General features: G+C 43.2%; 1 protein-coding gene across 1 annotated transcript; it reads left to right on the top strand.

The window, feature by feature from the left end:
• Positions 1 to 13,226: 13,226 nt before the first annotated feature.
• Positions 13,227 to 18,755, top strand: vgf (VGF nerve growth factor inducible). The gene is made up of 2 exons (XM_036548818.1): positions 13,227 to 13,445; positions 16,698 to 18,755. The coding sequence occupies exon 2, from the start codon at positions 16,731 to 16,733 to the stop codon at positions 18,735 to 18,737; it is 2,007 nt and encodes a 668-aa protein (XP_036404711.1). The 5' UTR covers positions 13,227 to 13,445; positions 16,698 to 16,730; the 3' UTR covers positions 18,738 to 18,755.
• The last annotated feature ends 1,612 nt before the right edge of the window (positions 18,756 to 20,367 follow it).

Here is a 20,367-nt window from a genome sequence, read left to right as displayed (position 1 = left end):
TAAATGCAGGCCTGTCTTTGGGTTTAAAGTGTAACTGCCATTCGTGTGAGAGTCAAAGCTATGGACAAATAGTGAGAAACAGTTAGATACATTACAACCAATCAAATAAGTAATTAATTTTAGCAGTTAGCATTCAGGTAGTGAGCAGGCAAAATATAGGGAGACAGTACTGAGAAATTGTTTTGAAAATATTAATTTCATCAGTGCATTGTTGTTTAGAATGAACTATTCCTGGCTGAAACAAGTTTAGTCATTTCCTGAACAAAGTGGTACAGAAGAAATCAATACTTAAATCAAAAGGAAATCAAAGTTCAATATAGTCTAGTCATTCCCTGACCAAAGTGGTACACAAACGATCAATACAGAAATCAATGAACTGAAATCTCCTCTTCTTTGTTATTCGCCCGGAATAAAGGGGTGTGCCTGCCCTTAATAAGTAGTAATGTACTTTCTATTAAGTGATGTAGTATAAACTGGCCCTGAAAATACTGTGTGAGCAAAATAATTGAAGCACAAAATTTCATGTTTATATTGCAAACATTGACAAAGAGACACGTTCACTTTAATGGGATAGAGGAAGCAAGAGAAGTTTCTTGTGTAGAATGTAGAAGACAATATGTCAACAGAGGCTTTGGGAACACCATCAGGATTACCCTGGATTAGCTAATGCAATATTCTGTCTTTGCGCTCCTCCATTGCATTATTGACATTATTCTTCCAATCAGGAATAAGAGAATATACACAGACAAACTAATACAAATTCATTACTCTGTCAGTGTTTTCACTAAAATAAACCTATCACCAAAGAGTGCATTAGTTCACTCACATTTTGTGGCCTGGAATGAGACCTTATTGGCATCTGCTCGAATTCTCCCTCTAAACAACCAAAAGGTTGATGGAAAATTGGCAAAATCAGAGCGATGTCTCTCTGCTGCATCCACTGTTCTCTTCTCTGTCATATCCAATTCATACTTGCACAGTCAATTCAAATGGCGTGGTGTTTACTTCATTATCACATAGGCTGGCACTAGCAAGATAACAAAATGCATAAGTAGAAGAATTAGCATTCTGTCATGTAGCGGCAAATGAGAGAGAACGAGAGCGAGAGGGAGAAAAGGCAGAGAATGAGAGAGGCAAAGAGAGGGAAAGAGTGATAATAGATTTTATTGGCTGCTGCTCATCATTTTCCAAATTAAGCAATAAAACATAGCAGGAAGTAAAAATAAAAGGTCTAGAGTGCAGCTATGGGCGATGGGCATGCAGCCAGAGTTTTAGTTTGCACCCATTCCTCTGGATATGTCCATCATCTTCATTACATCATGCCAATGCCAGTTCAATGACATCATTAAATAATGACAATCACTTCTCCTCAAACATTACTTGGCTCCTAAAAGAGTTCGTCTGGAATGGTTCATTTTAAATGGTCTCGGCTGCCACATTGTGCATCCATGCCCAGCCTGCGCAGCTAAGGCGAGTCCGTGGGGTAGCCCTTGAGATCTAAATGCATTTTTACCCGTCAAAATCAGCAAACAATGCGTCAGACACCAGATCAACGTGAGCAATGGCACAGCGGCAGGGAAGGGGCATGGTGAAAGTGGGGGGTGGACCCATTCTCCTCATGGTCCCTAGAATGGCTTACTTACACAAAACAGGACAGCACACAACCAGCAAAAACACACTGGTTAGCCATGAACCCAGCGGTGGATTGTGCAACCTTCTTAAGAGGGCGGAGTAAGCCACGGGGGAATTGGTGGGTGAATATGTGAATTGGCCCCTCCACCTAGCTGGAGCACTCCTGTGGCATACTTATAACCTCTTGCTCTGGGGTGAAAGCTCTAAAAGGCATTACAAGCGTGCAAAATATATGTCTGAGAGGCTGTCTAAAAGTCGAAATGATAAATACGAAGCACTCACATAATTAAGGTGATGGAGCTCTGCCCAGTGCTGAACTGTTACGTAACCTAGGCGCACACACAATCTTTGATGGACATGCCCTATGAGTAGGAAGACGCGCCCCCTATCCCTCACAAAGGGGCTCTGGCTGCCTTCGCACCATGCTGCTAAGAAGCAAGCCGCGGCCCCGCACGGCCGCAACGGATGAACGTGTTTTTGTCGGTGTTAGCATTTTTCGGTCCCAGGCTCGGAGATCCTCTGAGTAAAGTGGCTTTCATTCCGACTGAACCGCTGATTTGTTAGGATAATTGAAGACTGAACAATGATTATTTCCTTCATTACTTCTTCACTAGAGTTCTTAAGCACCACTTTCGTAAGGCCCCCCGCTCCAGCCGCACATCTGCCTGCATGCCTGCACCACAGCTATGCAGTCAGATCACAATATTATACTGCACCGCTGTTGTAATATCGCAATAAAGTACAAATGTCCCCATAGACAAACGATCATGCTAACAAAAACAGCACACATAACCACTATACATAGAGCAATGCGTAAATTTAGAACTGAGTACAAATAGCATCTTACAGCAAAGCTAAATTAATATATAACAGTGTTGCTCAGGTGATATGTAAAAGGTACTCTGCACATTGGATACAAACATAAGGACAAGTTGTTGTACTTGTTTTAGCACAGCATAGCTTAGTGTACATGTGATAACACAGCACATCTTAGTGTACATATGTTAGCACAGAAAATCTTAGTATACATGTTAGCACAGTACAGCTTTAGGTATATAATGTTAGCACAGCACAGCTTATGGTTCAATGTCAGGCTAGAGAAAAATGGACTCTAAACATATACCCCATGCTATCATGATGAACACCACCTCATCCAGTGTAACCACTTCAGTGACCAGGGACAAAGGTAAATACTGCAATGGCAACAGAACCACTCCAAGAAAAACCTCATGAGATCCAACCAGGGAACAGAAATCAAAGCCAGTCAGAGGCCTCACCGAGACACTGGCTACAGCTTAAGCATGAAACTTTGCCCAAGATTTCTTTATCCTGGGTAACTGGGGGAACAAAAACACTGTCAAGTAAGAGAGCTTGTGTAAAAATGTACTCCACACTTGTGTCTGGAAAGTATTGATTGTTCTTGTAATGTAACAGTAATCTAATGGCTTGGCTGGATTTCTTGCGTTTCTTGGTTGTTTGGGACACACCTTAAGACCAAAATAATGCAAGGGATACCACCAATATTAATATAACTCGACTATATTAATATATAGTATAACTATTGTTACGGGTATGTCACATGACGTCAGGGTCACGGGTGCACGAACTTGTGCACCTCGGGTAATTTAAACGTCTATGGCGGCAAGCACAGTCGGGGGTATTTGAATGAGTACCAGCGTACTATATTGTACGAATTTAGTTGTTGTCTCACTTCGTGTTTAAAAGCAGCTTTATGTGTAAAGTTCGTGAGACGGTGGTGCATTTTTTGTCGAGTTTATTTTCTAGTTTTGTTTTGGTTGTTTTGGATAGGACGGTGGAGCCGGTCCGACGGTCTATTGCAGACTGGCCGGTCCCCACCGTTTTATTGCATTCTTTTGCGCACCGATCTCCAGATCTCCACTTTTCTTTACTCCACATTACTTTCTTCCCTCTCTCAAACCACTCTTTCTAAAACTCCTGTGCACTGCTATCTCTCCAACTATCTGTTCTCCAATCTGTATAAATACTGTTCAGCCAGTTCAACTGCGAACCACTCGCCGCTGCGTCTTCTGCCCGGCTGGACCAAACTCGGAAGAGTGAGTAGCCGGGTTGTTGTATTATTATGCGCGGAGTATTTGTCCTGCCAACTGCCCTGTGACTGCCTGTAGTCACCTTTAGCAGGAGTCTGGCCGTAACACTATATATTGTATGCCTATAACAATGTATAGTTTTTGTAGATAGCTCCATAAACGCTGAGTGACATTTAACTGTAAGAGAAAGCTTTATTAAAGACAGATGGGTGGTCTTCCACATGCAACATTTCTTTTAAAACCAATATCCTTTATGATACGTTGTAGGACTGTGGTGACAGTCACCACAGTAGTGGGTCTAAACACTACTACCATTTGAAATGTAAGTGATGTACGCATATAATACTCCTGTCGTTTTGTGTTGTAGAGCAGTATCCCACAGCATCGTTATCGAGCGTTGTCCTTTACCCTTCTCCAAGCTACTACAGAATGACCACAGTGAGAGAAGGTGGTGAGAAGACTCATATCCACCTAAATTGCTCCTCTGGGCTAGCCGATTTATTATTATTATTATTATTATTATTTCACATACATTTTGTACAGTTTTTACATTATCATCCTCTGGCACACGCGCACGCAGACACGCACGCGCGCACACCGCTTCTGCCCTCCTTCCCTTCCAGCGGATCAGAGACTTGGCGCTGCGGGTGTTGAGGATGAGTCACGCCAGCAAATTATCCAGTTTAAAGCGCCTTTCAAATTACTTCCCGTCCAGTCGGGTACCGAGCTGATAACCGATAACAATTTCATTTCTACAAGGAGTTTCTGAGGACTCTGGTGCGTTTGTTTGAGCTTGCGTGTAGATTTAAACCTCATCTGCCCTTCCGCCAATAAAAAAGGCACCGACGCGCGTCTACAAAGTTGTATCGAACGACTGCGAAACGTGTCGGCCAACGTATTGTGTGAAGAATAAATATTTGCATGTATCTCTGTTTTGAGGGTTCTGGGGTGAATGTTTCACTCATGTGATAAAGGCATTTGAGAAAGCACACCTATTCTAAATAATAAAAGAAAATATTAATAACAATAAGAACTGCCAAAGAAAACAGAACAATAATGCTGATTGCTAGGTAAATAAACGTTTTTAGAATCAGGCTATAGTCTATATTATGAATAATGTAAACGTTTAATTATAATGGCAATAATAACATATTGTTTCGCAAAACACATAAAGCATTGTTTGACAGAAGGTCTTACCGATCATAATATCTATAATAATAATTTTCTATATGTTCCGTTACCAACGTCATCCGTCAAAAGCTGTGCCCGTCAACGTTCCAAATCAGCAGCTGGTATTGTAGGCTACGTAACCCCGCAGCTAGACGTCTGTGAAATAATCAATATGGCTTAGTGTTGCAATCATTACTATAATCACGATAATTACCATCACGGTATTACCAGCACCAGAAGGAGCATTAGCCGCATAATAACCTGAGGGAGAATATCATTATTGCCATGGGGATGTCGTATTGAATATGCAGTTACACCAAAGGAAAGAGATTGAGCCTACTTCTCCGCAAGTCTACAAGTAACACTTGTAACTAAGAAAACTAAGAAGAAAAATAAAAAAGACGAATCAGATTCTAACCCCCTGGTCGGTGCATGACACATAATATTACATTTCCTGTTGTGCGCAATTAAATTGCCATTCACTCCAATTTCGAAGACAGAGAGTGATCTTTATTAAAAGTATATATTTATTGATAGGCCTGGTTAGGAAATTATTTTGCAGTACATTTTTACATTAGCTGTAGTGATTCCTTTTTTATCTGCACTTTTGTTGTGTATGCGAAAACTCTGACTTTTTAAACCACCTGCGTTTGATCCTTTCAGCACATCAGGTTACATTTCATGTACTGTATGATTCTCCCTTTCATATATCACTGGTTTTCCTCATTCTCTGTTGCATCGCATAAAAAGATCTATTCATGTCGTCAGGACGTGAGCTCCTGTGACTGCCACCTGTTGGGCGGCGCTCAGTATCCAGCCGCTGGCTGCTCGCACTACTGCAGTGAGCGAAGGAAGCTTCACTTCTGCGATTCAGTTATTCTCAAACAGCAAAACGGTTCCCCTTTTCGACTTCACTCTCGGATACGATTGGAGCTGTCCCCACAATCTTTCATTTTAGGCTTCAGAATCCCGAACAGACATAAATAAAATGCATTAGCCGATCGAGAGTCCAGTTCTTGACCATTAAATTATGAATTACTTAATTAAATTTGATGCAATTGTTTTGTCATTTTTCTCCCGGTCTTGACTTTGCCAGAGCGCGTCAAGGTCAGCTTTTAATGTTGATCCCAACTGAAATCTCACAAACTGCTTTATTGCCCTTTGTTACTAGCCTACTGAATGTGTGAAATGGCGAGGAAAAATAAAAGATCAAAAGCTCACGTTTGCATCTTCTGCTAACGTTCCTGAGAAAGGGGCAGGTGGGAAGCTACAGTATCATATTATGTATACTCAATGGAAACTCTCTCGTAGTGACGCGGGTCACAATGCCGTGCATTACAGTATCACCCGGATAATGTGACGTGGAGCGGGAGGACTGCGGCGAAAGTATTTTGCTGTGAGGCACACCTTTGGGTGGTGCGCGTAGGCGACATTTTTCAGGGCAACCCTCCCACAGTTGTTGTCTCCCTTGATTATAAATGGATTAATTTCAACCCGCGCCCACGGAGAGAAGCGCGCAGAGCTGAGGCTTGGGAGCAGCAGGAAGAGATTGATCGCGGAGAAACACCGCAGCGGAGCGCGTGTCGCCTCATTTACTCCGAGTCGGAACCGAGCGCAGAGACGATCCGTCACCACCTTCGCCTGTTTGCGAAGGATGCATTTGCGTTATTTGGACCAGTGGCATGTTTGTCACAAAGGGGAGATTTATAAATAATGAGGAGAAAAATGGATAGTTCCTTAAGAGAATTCCCTCAAAAACTAGCATCAAAGGTTTGCTGTTGGTATCAAACTTTAAATGAAAATCGTAACAGAAGATGTATATGCAAACTGTCAAGAGACCCGAGGGACAGCAAAGAAATACATTTTAGTCTCCTTAGAAAAGTGAAGTTCCATTCACCCGTTAAAAATAAGAAGCATACTGCAGAGGACAATTCAACGAATTTGTAATTCAGAGGTCAAAGTGGTCAAATTCACAAATTATAAAAAGATAAATTTGTTGAAAAGTTTAATATAGGTTAGTTATGGTAGGGAGGTTGCAGCCCCATATTAGCACCATGGACAGCAACTAACTGAAACTAGCTTAATGCTATCTCAGTTTCCTTACTCAAATAATCTGGTTGCATGTTAGATTGAGTCAAGAGTCTTAACCTATACCCACATCAGAAACCAAGCTACTACTCTGTTGTTATCAGGATTATGGACTTAATGCTAAAAGGACTTCAAACAATGTACAAATGCTATTTGATAGGACATACTCCGACTCATGTTCCCCAAGGATGCCGTCCGTTTTACTTTTGGTGTGAACAGAGGCTCCCCTAGTGGACACTAACTGTCACATCAGTCAACAGACTTCCTACGAGGGAAAACGGGAATCCAATCACAAATTTGTTCTTTTGTTTTTGCTGAACTACAACACGCTATGACAATGGGTTTTAGCCAGCCTGCCTTCAGTGCCTATGTAAGTGTGGGGGTAGTGACGGGCTCCACAGACATTATTGACCTGATTCTTAACAGAGATCCATCACACACCAATCAAACATTGACAACCACAGAAGAAGTGGTCAATAATATTTAGTATTTGAGATATCTTAACTGATTATGAGCCCGTGGATTAAATCTACTGATTCTGACAGTAAAGTCTGCATTTTCACAGTACAGATATCATGCTTGCACAGGCTGTGTTAAGTAAATAGCTGTAATATATGTTACAAGTTCTTATTTTATTATTTCCTATATGTCTTTTCCTCCTTTTAACCCAATCTGGAATCGCCAATTGTACATTATGCACATCTCTTCGTAACCCCTCCCCCAACCCACAGAGGCTATTCTTCACACTGCAAGTCCCACCATGCATCACAGTGGTGCAGGTGCCAGTTGGAGGATGAACACATCCCCACTGACATTACCAAAGGACTGAGTGGTTCATGAGCTGAAAGAGTGGAGAGATGAGGGGACCATCTCAACATACCCACGCCTACCCCAGTTTAACTGCTGGAGGGCTCCTTAATTACATTTACATGTATAGCCACATAGTAGCCAATACTTAGCAAACAAAAGCAAAGGGGGAATAGAATTCTTATCCCTGAAAGAAGGAACATTCATTGCCTGTTTATACACAACTATATTCATTAACGTTGCACATGGTCAACACCTCACTCTGAAAAATAATGTATTCAAAACAACTATATTTAAAGGCAATGACACCCTGTGGTATGAATGCGTTTCTAATATATGAAAATAATTAGAGACCTTAAAAATTTGTTGGATTAACTTGTTGCTTACTTTTAGTTTTTCAGCCTATAAGGCAATGCTTAGGCCTAAAGTGTTAGGTCTAGTAATATAATCAGGGCCTACATACACACGTTTAAAGATACGTATCTCATCTAATCTTCACCAAACATAACGCAGTCAAAAGCAACGGAATGTTAATTCAAAAACGGAAGATGAAAAACAGGCATGCTATCAAACTAGGACATCAAAACGCAGCAAAGGCACTGAATGACTGGAATGTCGGAGGTGCACCAGCTGTTACCCTGCCTTGGGAGTACAAACGGAAAGCAACATACTTGTGATCGTATGTAGTACAGGCACATGGAGCTCAAATGACAATATCCCTCGCTGTCCCTTGTTTATCATTTTTATGCAACGCACCAAGCTGTTTGAATGTTACTATTCAAGCTGACACCTAATAAAACGTTAATGACTGATAGGCTTAACCGGGCATACAAAATAAGCACAGACGGTCACAAAATGTAAGACAAAACTGGAGAAAGTAAGGCTGTGAGACCGGAAACAAGCAAAAAGCGAGGCCATTTAATAGCGATTGGGAGAAAAATTACACGAAACAGAAGTGATGAACCATCATAAACTCAAAGAGGAAAAGGGAGCGAGGGGCACTGACAGAGGGAGAAACTGCGAATCACGGCCTAGTGCGTATACAGCGTGACGTAGTCTTAGGTCGAACGACCACCCATCTCACTGTTCAATTCCCTGCCGTTTTTATGAATGAAGCTGGGGGACAGGGGCAGGGCTCTAGGTGTTCCCCGCATTTTTTATGTAAAACTATGCAATGTTGAAATGTTAAACGATTCAAATGCAAACCTCACCCACAATAGATGAGACATTTGACGTGGAGAAGGGAGCTATGATTTGTGTGTGTACAAAGAGTCAGGATTACCATTTTGAAAGAACACCGACATTTTTTAGTTGCTGTCATCACAAAATATATGTCGTTCATTACAATTAAACACGTGAAATCCGCAGACTGGGAGATGTTCGGGATCAACAGGAACGAGAGAGGACCAAAAGCAATTAAAGCGATATAAGTGCTTCCTCATACAGCCGCGCTTAACCGCATCTGTGCGTTCGCGCACGCGAGAGACAAAAACAGACAGAGACACACAGTGTAATAAAACACTATCCCCTGTTCCCACACAAACACACAGAGACATATAGGGAGAGCGGATGTTAACAAAACGCCTCCTAAAAATGAAATATTTTGATGAAAAGCTAGGACATTTTTCATTGCTCAACATGTTCTATTTTCACTTCTAACAGAATGTGCTGTTTCTACAAGCGGAGTCAAGCATACGCTCAATAGCTATCAATCCATAGCTCAGGACCGATAAGCCTGTGAGCTGCAGTACTGTGAGGACAGTCTCCCGTGTTTCCCTGTTTCCGCTGCCGCCAACACAGAGATGGATCCCCCGCGTCCCGAGGGCAGGTTCCCCCGGGCAAGAATTACTTATCAAAGCGGAGGTGGGGGACCCCGACCCACAGCATGTGGGCGCACTGCTCGGATAGACCATTAAGCAGAAGCCGAGGCGAACTAGAAACTCTCGCATAGTAGAGTTCATTTCGCTTTCCATATTACAGCATTTTGCGACGTGGGTGCGTGCTGTATTATTAATACGGTACGCCTTCTACCAGTGTTCTTACATTGTATTTATTTTTAGCAGCTCATCTATTTTTCCCATGCTTTTATATTCATGTGGAGATTCATGTTATTTTAATGTGTTCTTGGCATCCAAAACAGAGGCTGACAGGAAATATTTTTATATAAAAGGTATTGTTAGTGCAATGGTTGTATTTTTAAGGTTTTGTGGGTGTCACGAGGCCTGCTGTTGAGAGAATTATGTTGAGGATAGATATCAACAATGCAACTTGTGTGTACCTCTTTCCAGGTTTGTTTTCTTTTGTGAATTGTAAAAAAAAAAAAAAAAATCCTAAGACTTCCACTCCCGGTAGTGTTTTTCTTTCAGCTCATGCAGCGCTTTCAAGCATATAAACATCGTCATGTACTGAAGTGGACGACCGGGCAAAGAGGTGGTGAGTCACTGCGGGAGAGGATGCTGAGAAGATGTCGGATCCGTTCTAATGCTGAGTGGCAGTCGATAATACTAAGCTATTATATCAGAATCTGGCCTCTTGGCACCCGATTAAATCCTATACACCCCCCCCCCCCCCCCAGACACACACTATTTATTCATCCAATCCACTACATATAGAAACACACACTCATAAACGCATATTCTCTCTCTCCGACTGAGTCTGGAAAACTAGTTGAACCAATCAAGTCAGGGCGTTAGGTGGCTTTTTTTTCTGTTGCCTACGATTAGATCCAATCATTACATAATTGGATTTTAAAAATTCAGCTTCGAAACGTCCAAGATCCACTATCATCATATTATGCAGAGAATAATGGAGAAAATCAGCTGTATATAGGAGCTATAGGAGTTAATAATTTAGTGTCGTCGATAATTTCCATTTAATGGAACGAAGCCTACGTTTTAATTGACTCCTTCTGAGAATATATATATATATATATATATATATATATATATATATATATATATATATATATATATAGATGTGTGTGTGTGTGTGTGTGTGTCTGTTTGTGTGTCCTCCAAATGTACTCTCAAAAAGATGATAAATGTTACATTGCCAACATTATTAGTTAATACTACCTAAACTGCAAAAAGCAAGTATGTTTTAGAAGTTACTATATGATGAAAAACAGGTTTATCAAATGCATTCACACCCCTAAAATCACTCTTGTTCTTCCTCCTTTCAAATTGATGAAAGAACATTTTCTGTAGTCTGTCATTGTGTCTAGATATTTCTTATGAGGCTTTTACACCTCCGGGTGCAATTTCTTGAGATTCTTCGTTGTGAACCACATTTATGAATTTAAATCACACTGGTGTTCGAGAGGTGGTAACAGTCAATCCAGAAAATTGCCTTGAATTGACATTGCCTTCCATCATTCACTTCCAGGAGGATTTTGGCATGATCTGGCTTATCTGAAATTTCACTGTTTCTTACAAAGGTTGAAGTTATAATAAGGAGCAAACACATTTGAACACATACATTTGAATCCACTTTCCCCTCAAACCTAACAGAGGTACCAAAATATCCAAGTCAACCCCAAAGCAAAACAGATCCACTTCCATATTTCAGCCAGTGGATGGTGTCAAATGGCCTTTCTGAGATGCTGTATCATCCCATATATATATATATATATAGTGGAGAACTTGTGCAGAACTGTGATATTTTCATAGTACCCTCTGATTTCAACGATGCCATTGAATACCACCAATGCACTTATAATGTTTCTACATAACATCATGGTATACAGGTTTTGAAGTTCCAGAACCCTTCGTTAAATGGTTGTAGTTTGAGATTATTATTAGGTGTGAATACATTTGTTCAGTTGAAATGTTTACACCTCTTTTTATGTAATTATTTTATTAACTCAGATTGGATTTATGTAATCTGGAATATTGTGGAAATAATCGCAACATTCACAGACAATTTAGAGAAAATGTCAGAGTACTGTTATCTTGAACATACCGAGGTAATTCCCTTTCTCACGATTCTGTGCCAGTACGTTTTCGTACGACTAAACGCAGTATTTAACGCAGTATTAAACTTTAATATTAAACATTTAGTATTAGACAGTATTAGACTTTTCGGAAATGTGGAAACTTTGTATAAGTGGAGAAATCAGATGTTCCTTTGCTTTACAGTGTTCGTCCATCCCACTCATGTAACTTTTCAAAATGCATAGATGTAACCAGTTATACCACTGTTTGTAATTGGTCAATTATAAAGACTTACATCAGTCCGACCGGGAAATTATTTGAGCCTTTATGTCTATAAGTCTTCAAACAGTTGAACTGAGCAAACATACCGGGGGTCATACTCGTTATGTTCGACTGCAAATTCAACCCCTACTTCCAACAGTGTCAACGGCAAACCATACACATTCCAACAGCCATAGATCAAAGCTTGTCGGACATTTTGGTACATTCATGTCAATGCCTGCACCATTATGTATGTCATATTTTAAATTTAACATTAACTACGTTCATTGTGCATAAAACCCCTGTCATGTTGATTTAATGCCAAAGAAGTAAACAAATGAAACCATTTTCCTTATCATTACAGCATTTTATAGCCATCATTATTCTTCATGACATAAGGAAATACATCATTGGATTCTCTGTCTCATTTTCTGTATTATTGCCTTCCCTCCTTTGTGTTCTATATCTGTGCAGTGTCACTGTGATATCAGACGGAAAGTGCATTACACATAATATGAGACAACGAGGAGAGAGTTGGCGACGGATGGGGAGGAGCGCGAAGGACAAAGAGCAGAAAAATTGAAAGGGGCCAGGAAATTGAGCGGAAATCGAGCAGGCGAGGCTATGCGAGACGAAGTGCGAGGCTGCATCGCCCGTGGTGCAGCGGCGCCCGAACCAATGAAAGGGACCCCCATAATCAAGGCCGTGGTCGAGGATTTGTGCGCTGGAGAGTGTCCTGGACAGAGCAGGAATGGATAGGATAGACAAAAAGTCCCAGCTACTTTACATACCATCATCTAGTAATTGTGGCCATTGATAACATTATCGTCTCCTAATTTGCAAGTCACTCTGGATAAGAGAATCTGCTAAATGATTAAATCGTTACCGTATTCCAGGTAGAGATAGGTAGAGATAGGAAGCATATTGTTACCCCAACGTTTCCATGTCTTTCTCTTCCTCTATCCCTCAAGCTACACCATTTCAGTATTCAGCTCACAACCGCATGTGGGAAAACCTCCGCTATCTCTCTGCATTTTTTTCCTTCTTCTCCCTCCAGTGAAAAAATACTATTTCATTCATCCTGCTTCCGTTCATTCATCAGAGCACTGCAGCGTAGCAAAGACTCGGGGTTCGATCGACACAAAAATTCTTATCAATGGGAGCTTACGTCAATGAGCAGCGTTGACGTTGGGTCACGTGGTTAGACAGTGGGTGTATATATAACGACATGGAGCTGGCCGAGGTGCTGAAAATATCTTTACAGCTCCGTGCAGATGAAGCAACTGTACGGCCTAGAGCGAGGAGAAAAATACGAACACAAACACAAAAACAATTACAATTAGAAGATTCAGTTTCATGTAAAATACCAGTAAATAAAATACTTTAAAAACAAGTTCTCCATACAACTATTGAAGGTGAAAGGGGAATCAAAGCAAAACAAAACAACTTGGAAGAAAATCTGCGTGTTTCCCCAAAGGATTACCTGGTAAGTATTGTATTATATTATCATTACCATTAGCGCGAGCAAGAGAAGTGGCAACAGAAGTCGCGCTGCTAATAGAAACGGCAGACATCGGTAGAAAGTAATCAAAAGTAAGAGTGCTGTCATACCTGCATCACGAGTGACTGTCTCCAGTCGCTATTGTTTATCACTGGGGTGTACTCGTTATCAGAATAACCAACAAGAAAATTAAAAGTGAAGAATACCTCAGAGTGCTAAATTAACAGATCAATACGGGAGTGTGTACGTGTGGGTTGCGGGGGTGGGGTTAATCCATGGACAAGAAGATTGAGAAGAAATGAGAAGAGACAAATGGAGAGAAAGGGAGGTGAAACCCCACCAGATGGGAGAGAAGGGGAAGACAGAGCTTACTTATCCAGCAGGGGAGAGAGGCTGGGGCGGGAAGGGGAACAGACGCATACCGCTTTCATTAGCTCAGCGATAAAGAGCACAGTGCTGATGTTGATGATGACAAAGACAATCAAGATAATCATCAACATCATCACCGCCGCCCCCACCCTCATTATTCACCACCGTCACCATAGCGTCGGACACCAAAAATAACCGCAGGAACTCCAGCTGAGGGCACAATACACCGGGCCCACGACAGACTGACGAACTTGTTGAGTTAAAGTTTTGTGTACATATGTGTGTGTGTTGGAGAGGGGTAGAGTGTTATTGCTTTGTTTTAAAAATCGTCCGCGGACACACGCACGGCGTAAGTCACATATGTTAATGTATAACTGCGCACGTTCCGAGTCGACTAAGACTCGGAAAGAAACGAGGGCTTTCCCCGGTCTTTATTGTAGCTCCCCGTCTCTGGAGAAGATTACATGGAGGTATGGCTTCTTAAAAGCCGATTAACAAATGCACTTTGATGCTGAGACTGCAGGGAGAGAATAGCGGCATTAGCGGAGAGAGACAGAGGAAGAGAAAAGGGGCGAAAGAGTGAGAGAAAGAGAGAGAGGAATGGGAGGGGTTTAATTATCTAGATGGTCGACAAAGCTATAGGTTTTGTTTTGCTTTTCTAACAGTTACAGTTACTACTGACGTAGCTTTGGATTATATATAGAATGGGTGTGCATTGGTCATTGGCTAGGAATGTGAACAGAAGAACACTGTATATGGATGTAATTTGCTTGCAAGTCAGTTTGCAGCAAATATTTTCTGCTGGTCCGAAGGACAAACTGGTGATGAACTTTAAAATAATCACTACAACAGCACTATGCGTTGCTATAGTGCTGCTAGCGTCAGATGTATGTGTAATTAAGCAACATTGCCCAGTAGAAATTGCTGGACAGAATCCTCATAGGTTCATAGGTGAAAGGCCAGAGACCAGACACTGAAGCCATTCTGTTTGTCTCGTTACATCCCAGAAGATCCACTCGGATTAAACGGATCAACATCTGTGTTCTTATGACAGAGAGGTCAAACCATCTGCATTGTCGTTGTATTTATCTTTTAATCTCTGTCATTTTCAACGCAGTCTCAAAGAATGTTTTGTGTTGCGTTCTGCATACTTGTTACAGGCTGGCAGCACTATTTGAAAACATGCGCATGAGATTGTCTTGGACGACAGGTGTGTCAGGTCTTTAGGAGAACACACGTCTTTGACTTGATCCTGATCAGGTCTCACAATCTGCTTTGGTGGTAATAGACTCTTCTGGCCGAGGGTTTAGATAAAATACATTTTATTGGTATATGTAATTATTTCATTTTCAGGGGTACTTATTAATGAGTATATGTTGTTTGGGTTATTCTTATGGTGAAAATGAAAATATTCCTTCATACCTTTTAATTCAGTTTGCGTGATAAATTTGTTATGGAAACGTTTTGCAGCGGGGGGCAGATTCTTCCTTGAGCGTAATCCATATGTGTTTCCATATCCAGGAACAAAGAAGGGCAATTTAATGACGGTTCTAGTTACCAGGGTTACGCAAAGATCTAACTACACCTTCAAAGTATGCTGTCAGCCCCCGCGCGTCGTCAGGGCGTCCTGGCATTATTTCTCACACACTTCGTTATGCGGCCCCGCGTGTGCGCGTACTCACATGCGCGGGGCTTGATGCAATCACACATCAGAGCGACACGAGCCCTTGAACCAATTAGCGGGACTTGGCATACTCGGCTCAACGTGTAGGCGAGGAGAAAGCATATTATGCCCCGAAGAGATTTTCCAAACAAAGCCGAAGCAGTTTTATTTCCCCAGTGTCACTAGTTAAACTGTTAGCCTTCTCTAAAAATAAACCAATCTATAAACTAGACCATGTTTTGCTTTCGTTGACAGGTGTCCGACGAATCCTCTCAAATTTATGCCGGCTACTTTCACAAGATAGCAGTCTTTTACGCCGTAGTACATACAGGAAGGTAACAAAGAATGTCGAAGAAGCAACGCACGAAGGCGATGATACCCCGCCAAATCACCTTTGCATAATGCATTAAATGATTACACGCAGAAGGCATGTACAGGACACATTTACACCAGCTCTACTAAACTTGGCATTTTTCTGCGTATCGATTGGTTCATTTGTCGTTCGTCCTGCAACGTATTCAAAAGATCTGCATTGAAATACATTGTCACAGTCGTCTTCAGTAAACAGCGGGCGTGAGCAGCGTTCGACTCCATGCCGAGACAAAATGGGCAATTTATTGTTGCAAACAACGTAAAAACACAGATGGAGACATCATTTTAAAATTAGTTGGTTTATGCACAAATGTCAAAATCTGGGTTAATTTGTCCATTAAGCCAGATTTTGACATTTGTGCATAAACCAACTAATTTAGAATATCAACTCCATCTGTGTTTTACGCCGTTACGTCTCTCATTTAAACTTGTCGGGTTATGCACAAACGTCAAAATCTGGGTTAATAGACAAATCTGTCGCAGTGTTTTGCACATTTTAGATCAAATCGTTTATTAAAAGCAGCAAAAGGCTTTTAGCAGGTCAAAATTCACCTTTATATTCATCTTTATCTTTAATGGATCTGTTGGGTCTGGTCTCTTGTGTCAGTTACTCCTTTAAGAGAAAGGATAGAGTTTGGAGTGTGGGGGATTTGTCGCAGTGCCACTCGTTCATTATTTGAGCTTTTAATTATTGATTCTATTATTTCCATCTCAACCAGGCAGATAGTATGAGCAGGGAGTGGGGCTGCCTGTACTGTCATTCAGGTGAACTTGTACTGTGGCATGGACGCAGCCGTGACTTTAGAATCTCTTTCTTTCTCTCTCCCTGCCAGGTGTGCTGCCTTCTCCCCAATTTCTCACTCTGCATGGTCATGTCCCGGTGCCAACACACCTCAAGTGCCCCAGTCGTGCTATTCATCTTACTTGGTGTCACTCGACAGCTTACCACTGCTGCCCCTCTGGTTGAAGCGGCACACAGCACCAATGACGTCCACGTGCCACCCCCTCCAGAGCTCGCCCAGTTCTTGTCGACCGAGCTGGGGGAGGGGGGGCAAGTGAGGGCAGACAAGGATCAGGGCCTCCCCCCGACACCCCCTGAGGAAGAGGATGAGCTGTTCAAAGATGTGGACCCCAAAACCCTGGCAGCTGTTCTGCTGGAGGCTCTGGACCAACCAGGGGGGGAGAGGAAGGGTGGAAGGGGTGAAGCAGAGGAGGAGAGAGGAGGGGATGAGGGAGAGGGGAAGGGGGAAGAGGAGAGAGCGCTGCAGGGGGTGGACCGCGACCGGGATGGGCGGCAGGAGCTGGAGCTGGTGATGGCGGCGGCAGCGGCGCAGGGAAAGGAGGAGCGGGAGAGGGAGGAGCAGGAGAGGAAGACTGCAGAGGAGGAGGAGGAGCGGCTGACGGAGAAGGTGAGGAGCCGCACCACCAGCCAGACTGTGCCAGTGAAGGAGCAGCCAGAGAAGGACACTGGCAAAGAGGAGGAGGCTAAGGAGGAGGAGCAGCAGGAGCAGGGGGGCGAGGAGGAGCAGCTGAGCCCGCAGGAGGTGAAAAACCTGCAGACCATGCTGGAGGAGTTACAGAGCTACAGCACAGCCACCAAGAGGGAGCGAGACTCTGTGGGCCAGAGGGAGAGCCGGGGGTACTTCCAGGAACTGGACAACGACCTCCTCAACAGTCAAACAAAGCAGAAACCCAAAGGATACAAGCTGGCTCTGTCAAAGAAGAAACTGAAGTGGCAGGAGGAGCAGCAGAAGAAAAACAACAAGCCCCTCTATAGGGGAGGCAACTTCATGGACGATTTTGATGACAATGTCAAGGGGCCGAATGATGAGGAGGAGGATGAGGGAGAGGAAGATGAGGAGGTGCTGAGCCCGGAGGAGGAGGAGGCCAGGGCAAAAGCGGAGCAAGAGGAAGTGAGGAGGCAGGCAGCGGAGGCCCAGAGGGCAAAGGCGGAGGAGGAGAGGCTGGCTGACATCGCATCTGACATGCTGCTGCAGTACATGGTCAAACAGGATGGGAAGAAGTATCTGGACCAGAGCAAGAAAGCTTCCCTGGGGAACAACGCGGTGGAAGACAAGCGCTCTGATGAGGAGGAGGAGGACGATGATGACATCGATCCCCAGACCATCGACAAGCTGATCGAGATCTCCAGCAAGCTGCACCTGCCTGCCGATGACGTGGTCGACATCATCAGTGATGTGGAGAAAAAAAAGAAAAAGGATGCCCCTGAGAACGTTCCCTGGAACCGCCCCTTAGCTCCGCCCGCGGCTCCCGCACCAGCCCCGGCCCCTCGAAACCCCTCCCCAAAGGTGTCGCCCCCTCTGTCCAGCCCTTCCAAGACGTGGTTCAAGGACAAAGCTGTGGTGAAGCAAAGCAAACAGGACTTCTGGCAAAAGCCACAGAAGCAGTTTCGTACCTACAACCCCTACCCGCTATACCAGAAGCCCTACCGTGGTTACTTCCCCATCTACTTCCCGCCCCCAAAGCCAAAACCTCGCTACTACGCCAAGCCTGTGTTCTCATTCAACGACCTCCTGGGAAACTCCCTAGACTATGACTTTGACTTCCCCCCGAAGCGGAGGTACCGGCCCTGGGTTCAGCCCCGCCCCAGAAGCCCGCCCACCCCGCAGCGGAACCCCTACTTCTCCAACTACATCTTGCCCCACCCCCGGACATTCAAGCCCGTCCCAATGCCCAAGCCTCGCTCGCCCCCTCGCCGCCGCCCCTCCTTCTACTACTCCCCCCCGGCCCCGATGGTGCCCCGCGCTGAAGACTACTTCGACCCAATGGGGCAACAGCAGCAGGACAGTGACGAGGAGCTGGAGAACTTCATCCAGAAGATTTTCCTGAAGCGCCCCAGAATGTTTCAGTAAAGGTGAAAAAAAAAGAAAGGACCAAGGGACGTAGAGACAGGAGGAGGAAGGAGAGAAAGAGAGGGAGAGAGACAGAGGGAGAGAGAGGGAGAGCTGTGGAACGGTTGCTTTTCATTTTCCTCACCTTGATTTTTTTTCAAAGGAGAAAAAAAACAGGACATATCCACATTTCCCTCCCTTTTCTTGTATAGGTCACCTGAGGTATTTTGGTCCAGCCAAAACCCCGAGGTGTTTTGTTTTCTGCTCAGAAAGCGTACCACTGTGTGAGTTCCCCTGGTGCCGTTCTCGCTGACTCGCTCTTGCATGTGCTAGATAAGGAGCTGGGACCCTGAAACGCCTCCATTTCCTCTCATTCCTCCTCTACCCCTGGAACGAACGCAAAGAGAAACTAGAGGGAAGCAAACATGGTACGATGGATCAGGTTTAAATACCAATACCAAGATAGACGCCCCCCCCCCCCCCCCCCCAAGAACAAAAGGAAAAAAATATATAAGTAACCAAGTTTCCCCAAAGCCCCTCCTTTACTTCCAGTCCAAGATGTCATGTTTAGCGCTACAATTTACACATATGCCTTCCTGAAGAGGCATCACTTCTTACAAGTCATTGTTCTGCTGCCTCTACAGACCCTTCAAAGTCATCTCAGGCTGAACTCAAAATTCATAATCCATGTATTCCAAATGACCACTCCTGTGACTTCTATAAGACATATCCCTCTACAGTAAGCCTTATATGTCGACATGGTTTTTTATTCTTCTTATTATTTTATACACAATAGTGTTCAAAGTTGTTAGCGTGCATTTAAAGATGGTTTTAAAGTCAAACCATCAAAGTCAAGCCCCACAAACATTTGAATTCTGCAGTAATGAGTTATTGCTGAAAAAAGTTGTGAATGGCAAAAAGAACAAACAAAAAATGAATAAATAAACCAAAAACAAATGCAAAACATATACCAATTTGTTTTAGTACAAAGTGCATGCCATACTTTTAAAAATCACACACTATAGCAACTCAGTCACAGAACGTGTGCTTCTAGCAATGCTGAAAAGGTGCCATATTGGTATGGAAGTTTACAGAAAAAAAAACATATGCAGCCCCTGGCTAGAGCAAATTTTTATCTGTGTACCTCCAAGTATTGTGTTTTTTGTGTTTTTGTCTGCTACTGTGTACAGTCATTTAACAATGTCAGTGTGTTGCAACTTTATTCTTTGTATTACTTAAACTCTGTACTTTGTTTTTTTTTAATTGATTTAACATATTTGTGTACTTACTGAAAGTGGTGCAAAAAGCATTCATACATTCCAAATCTTTTGAGGAACAAAAGTGATTTTTACGAAAGCTGTAAAGGATACGGGTTATTGCCTTATCGAGACACCCCCTCCCCCCGCTCCTTTTGCGCTGGCATGCCTATCAGTAACGGACTGCTGAATAGCACCCCCTCTTTTCCGGCTAAGACATGTCTCACGCCCCTCAATTTGAAGGGTGCTGATATGGGAAAACAGAACTGGGATTTTGAGCAAGACAGATCACACTGGTTACTTGGCAAGCAGCCACCATGGACTTCCCCTCTCCACATTCCCCTAATTCATCCAGCCGAGTTGAGAGAGGTCTCATTTCCAGATGCTGGTTCCGA

The sequence above is a fragment of the Megalops cyprinoides genome, chromosome 16 (assembly GCF_013368585.1).
Source record: "Megalops cyprinoides isolate fMegCyp1 chromosome 16, fMegCyp1.pri, whole genome shotgun sequence".
NCBI classification, from domain to species: Eukaryota; Metazoa; Chordata; class Actinopteri; order Elopiformes; family Megalopidae; genus Megalops; species Megalops cyprinoides.
The sequence above is the reverse complement of the archived record's forward strand: the minus strand, read 5'-3'. Positions and strand labels throughout refer to the sequence as shown.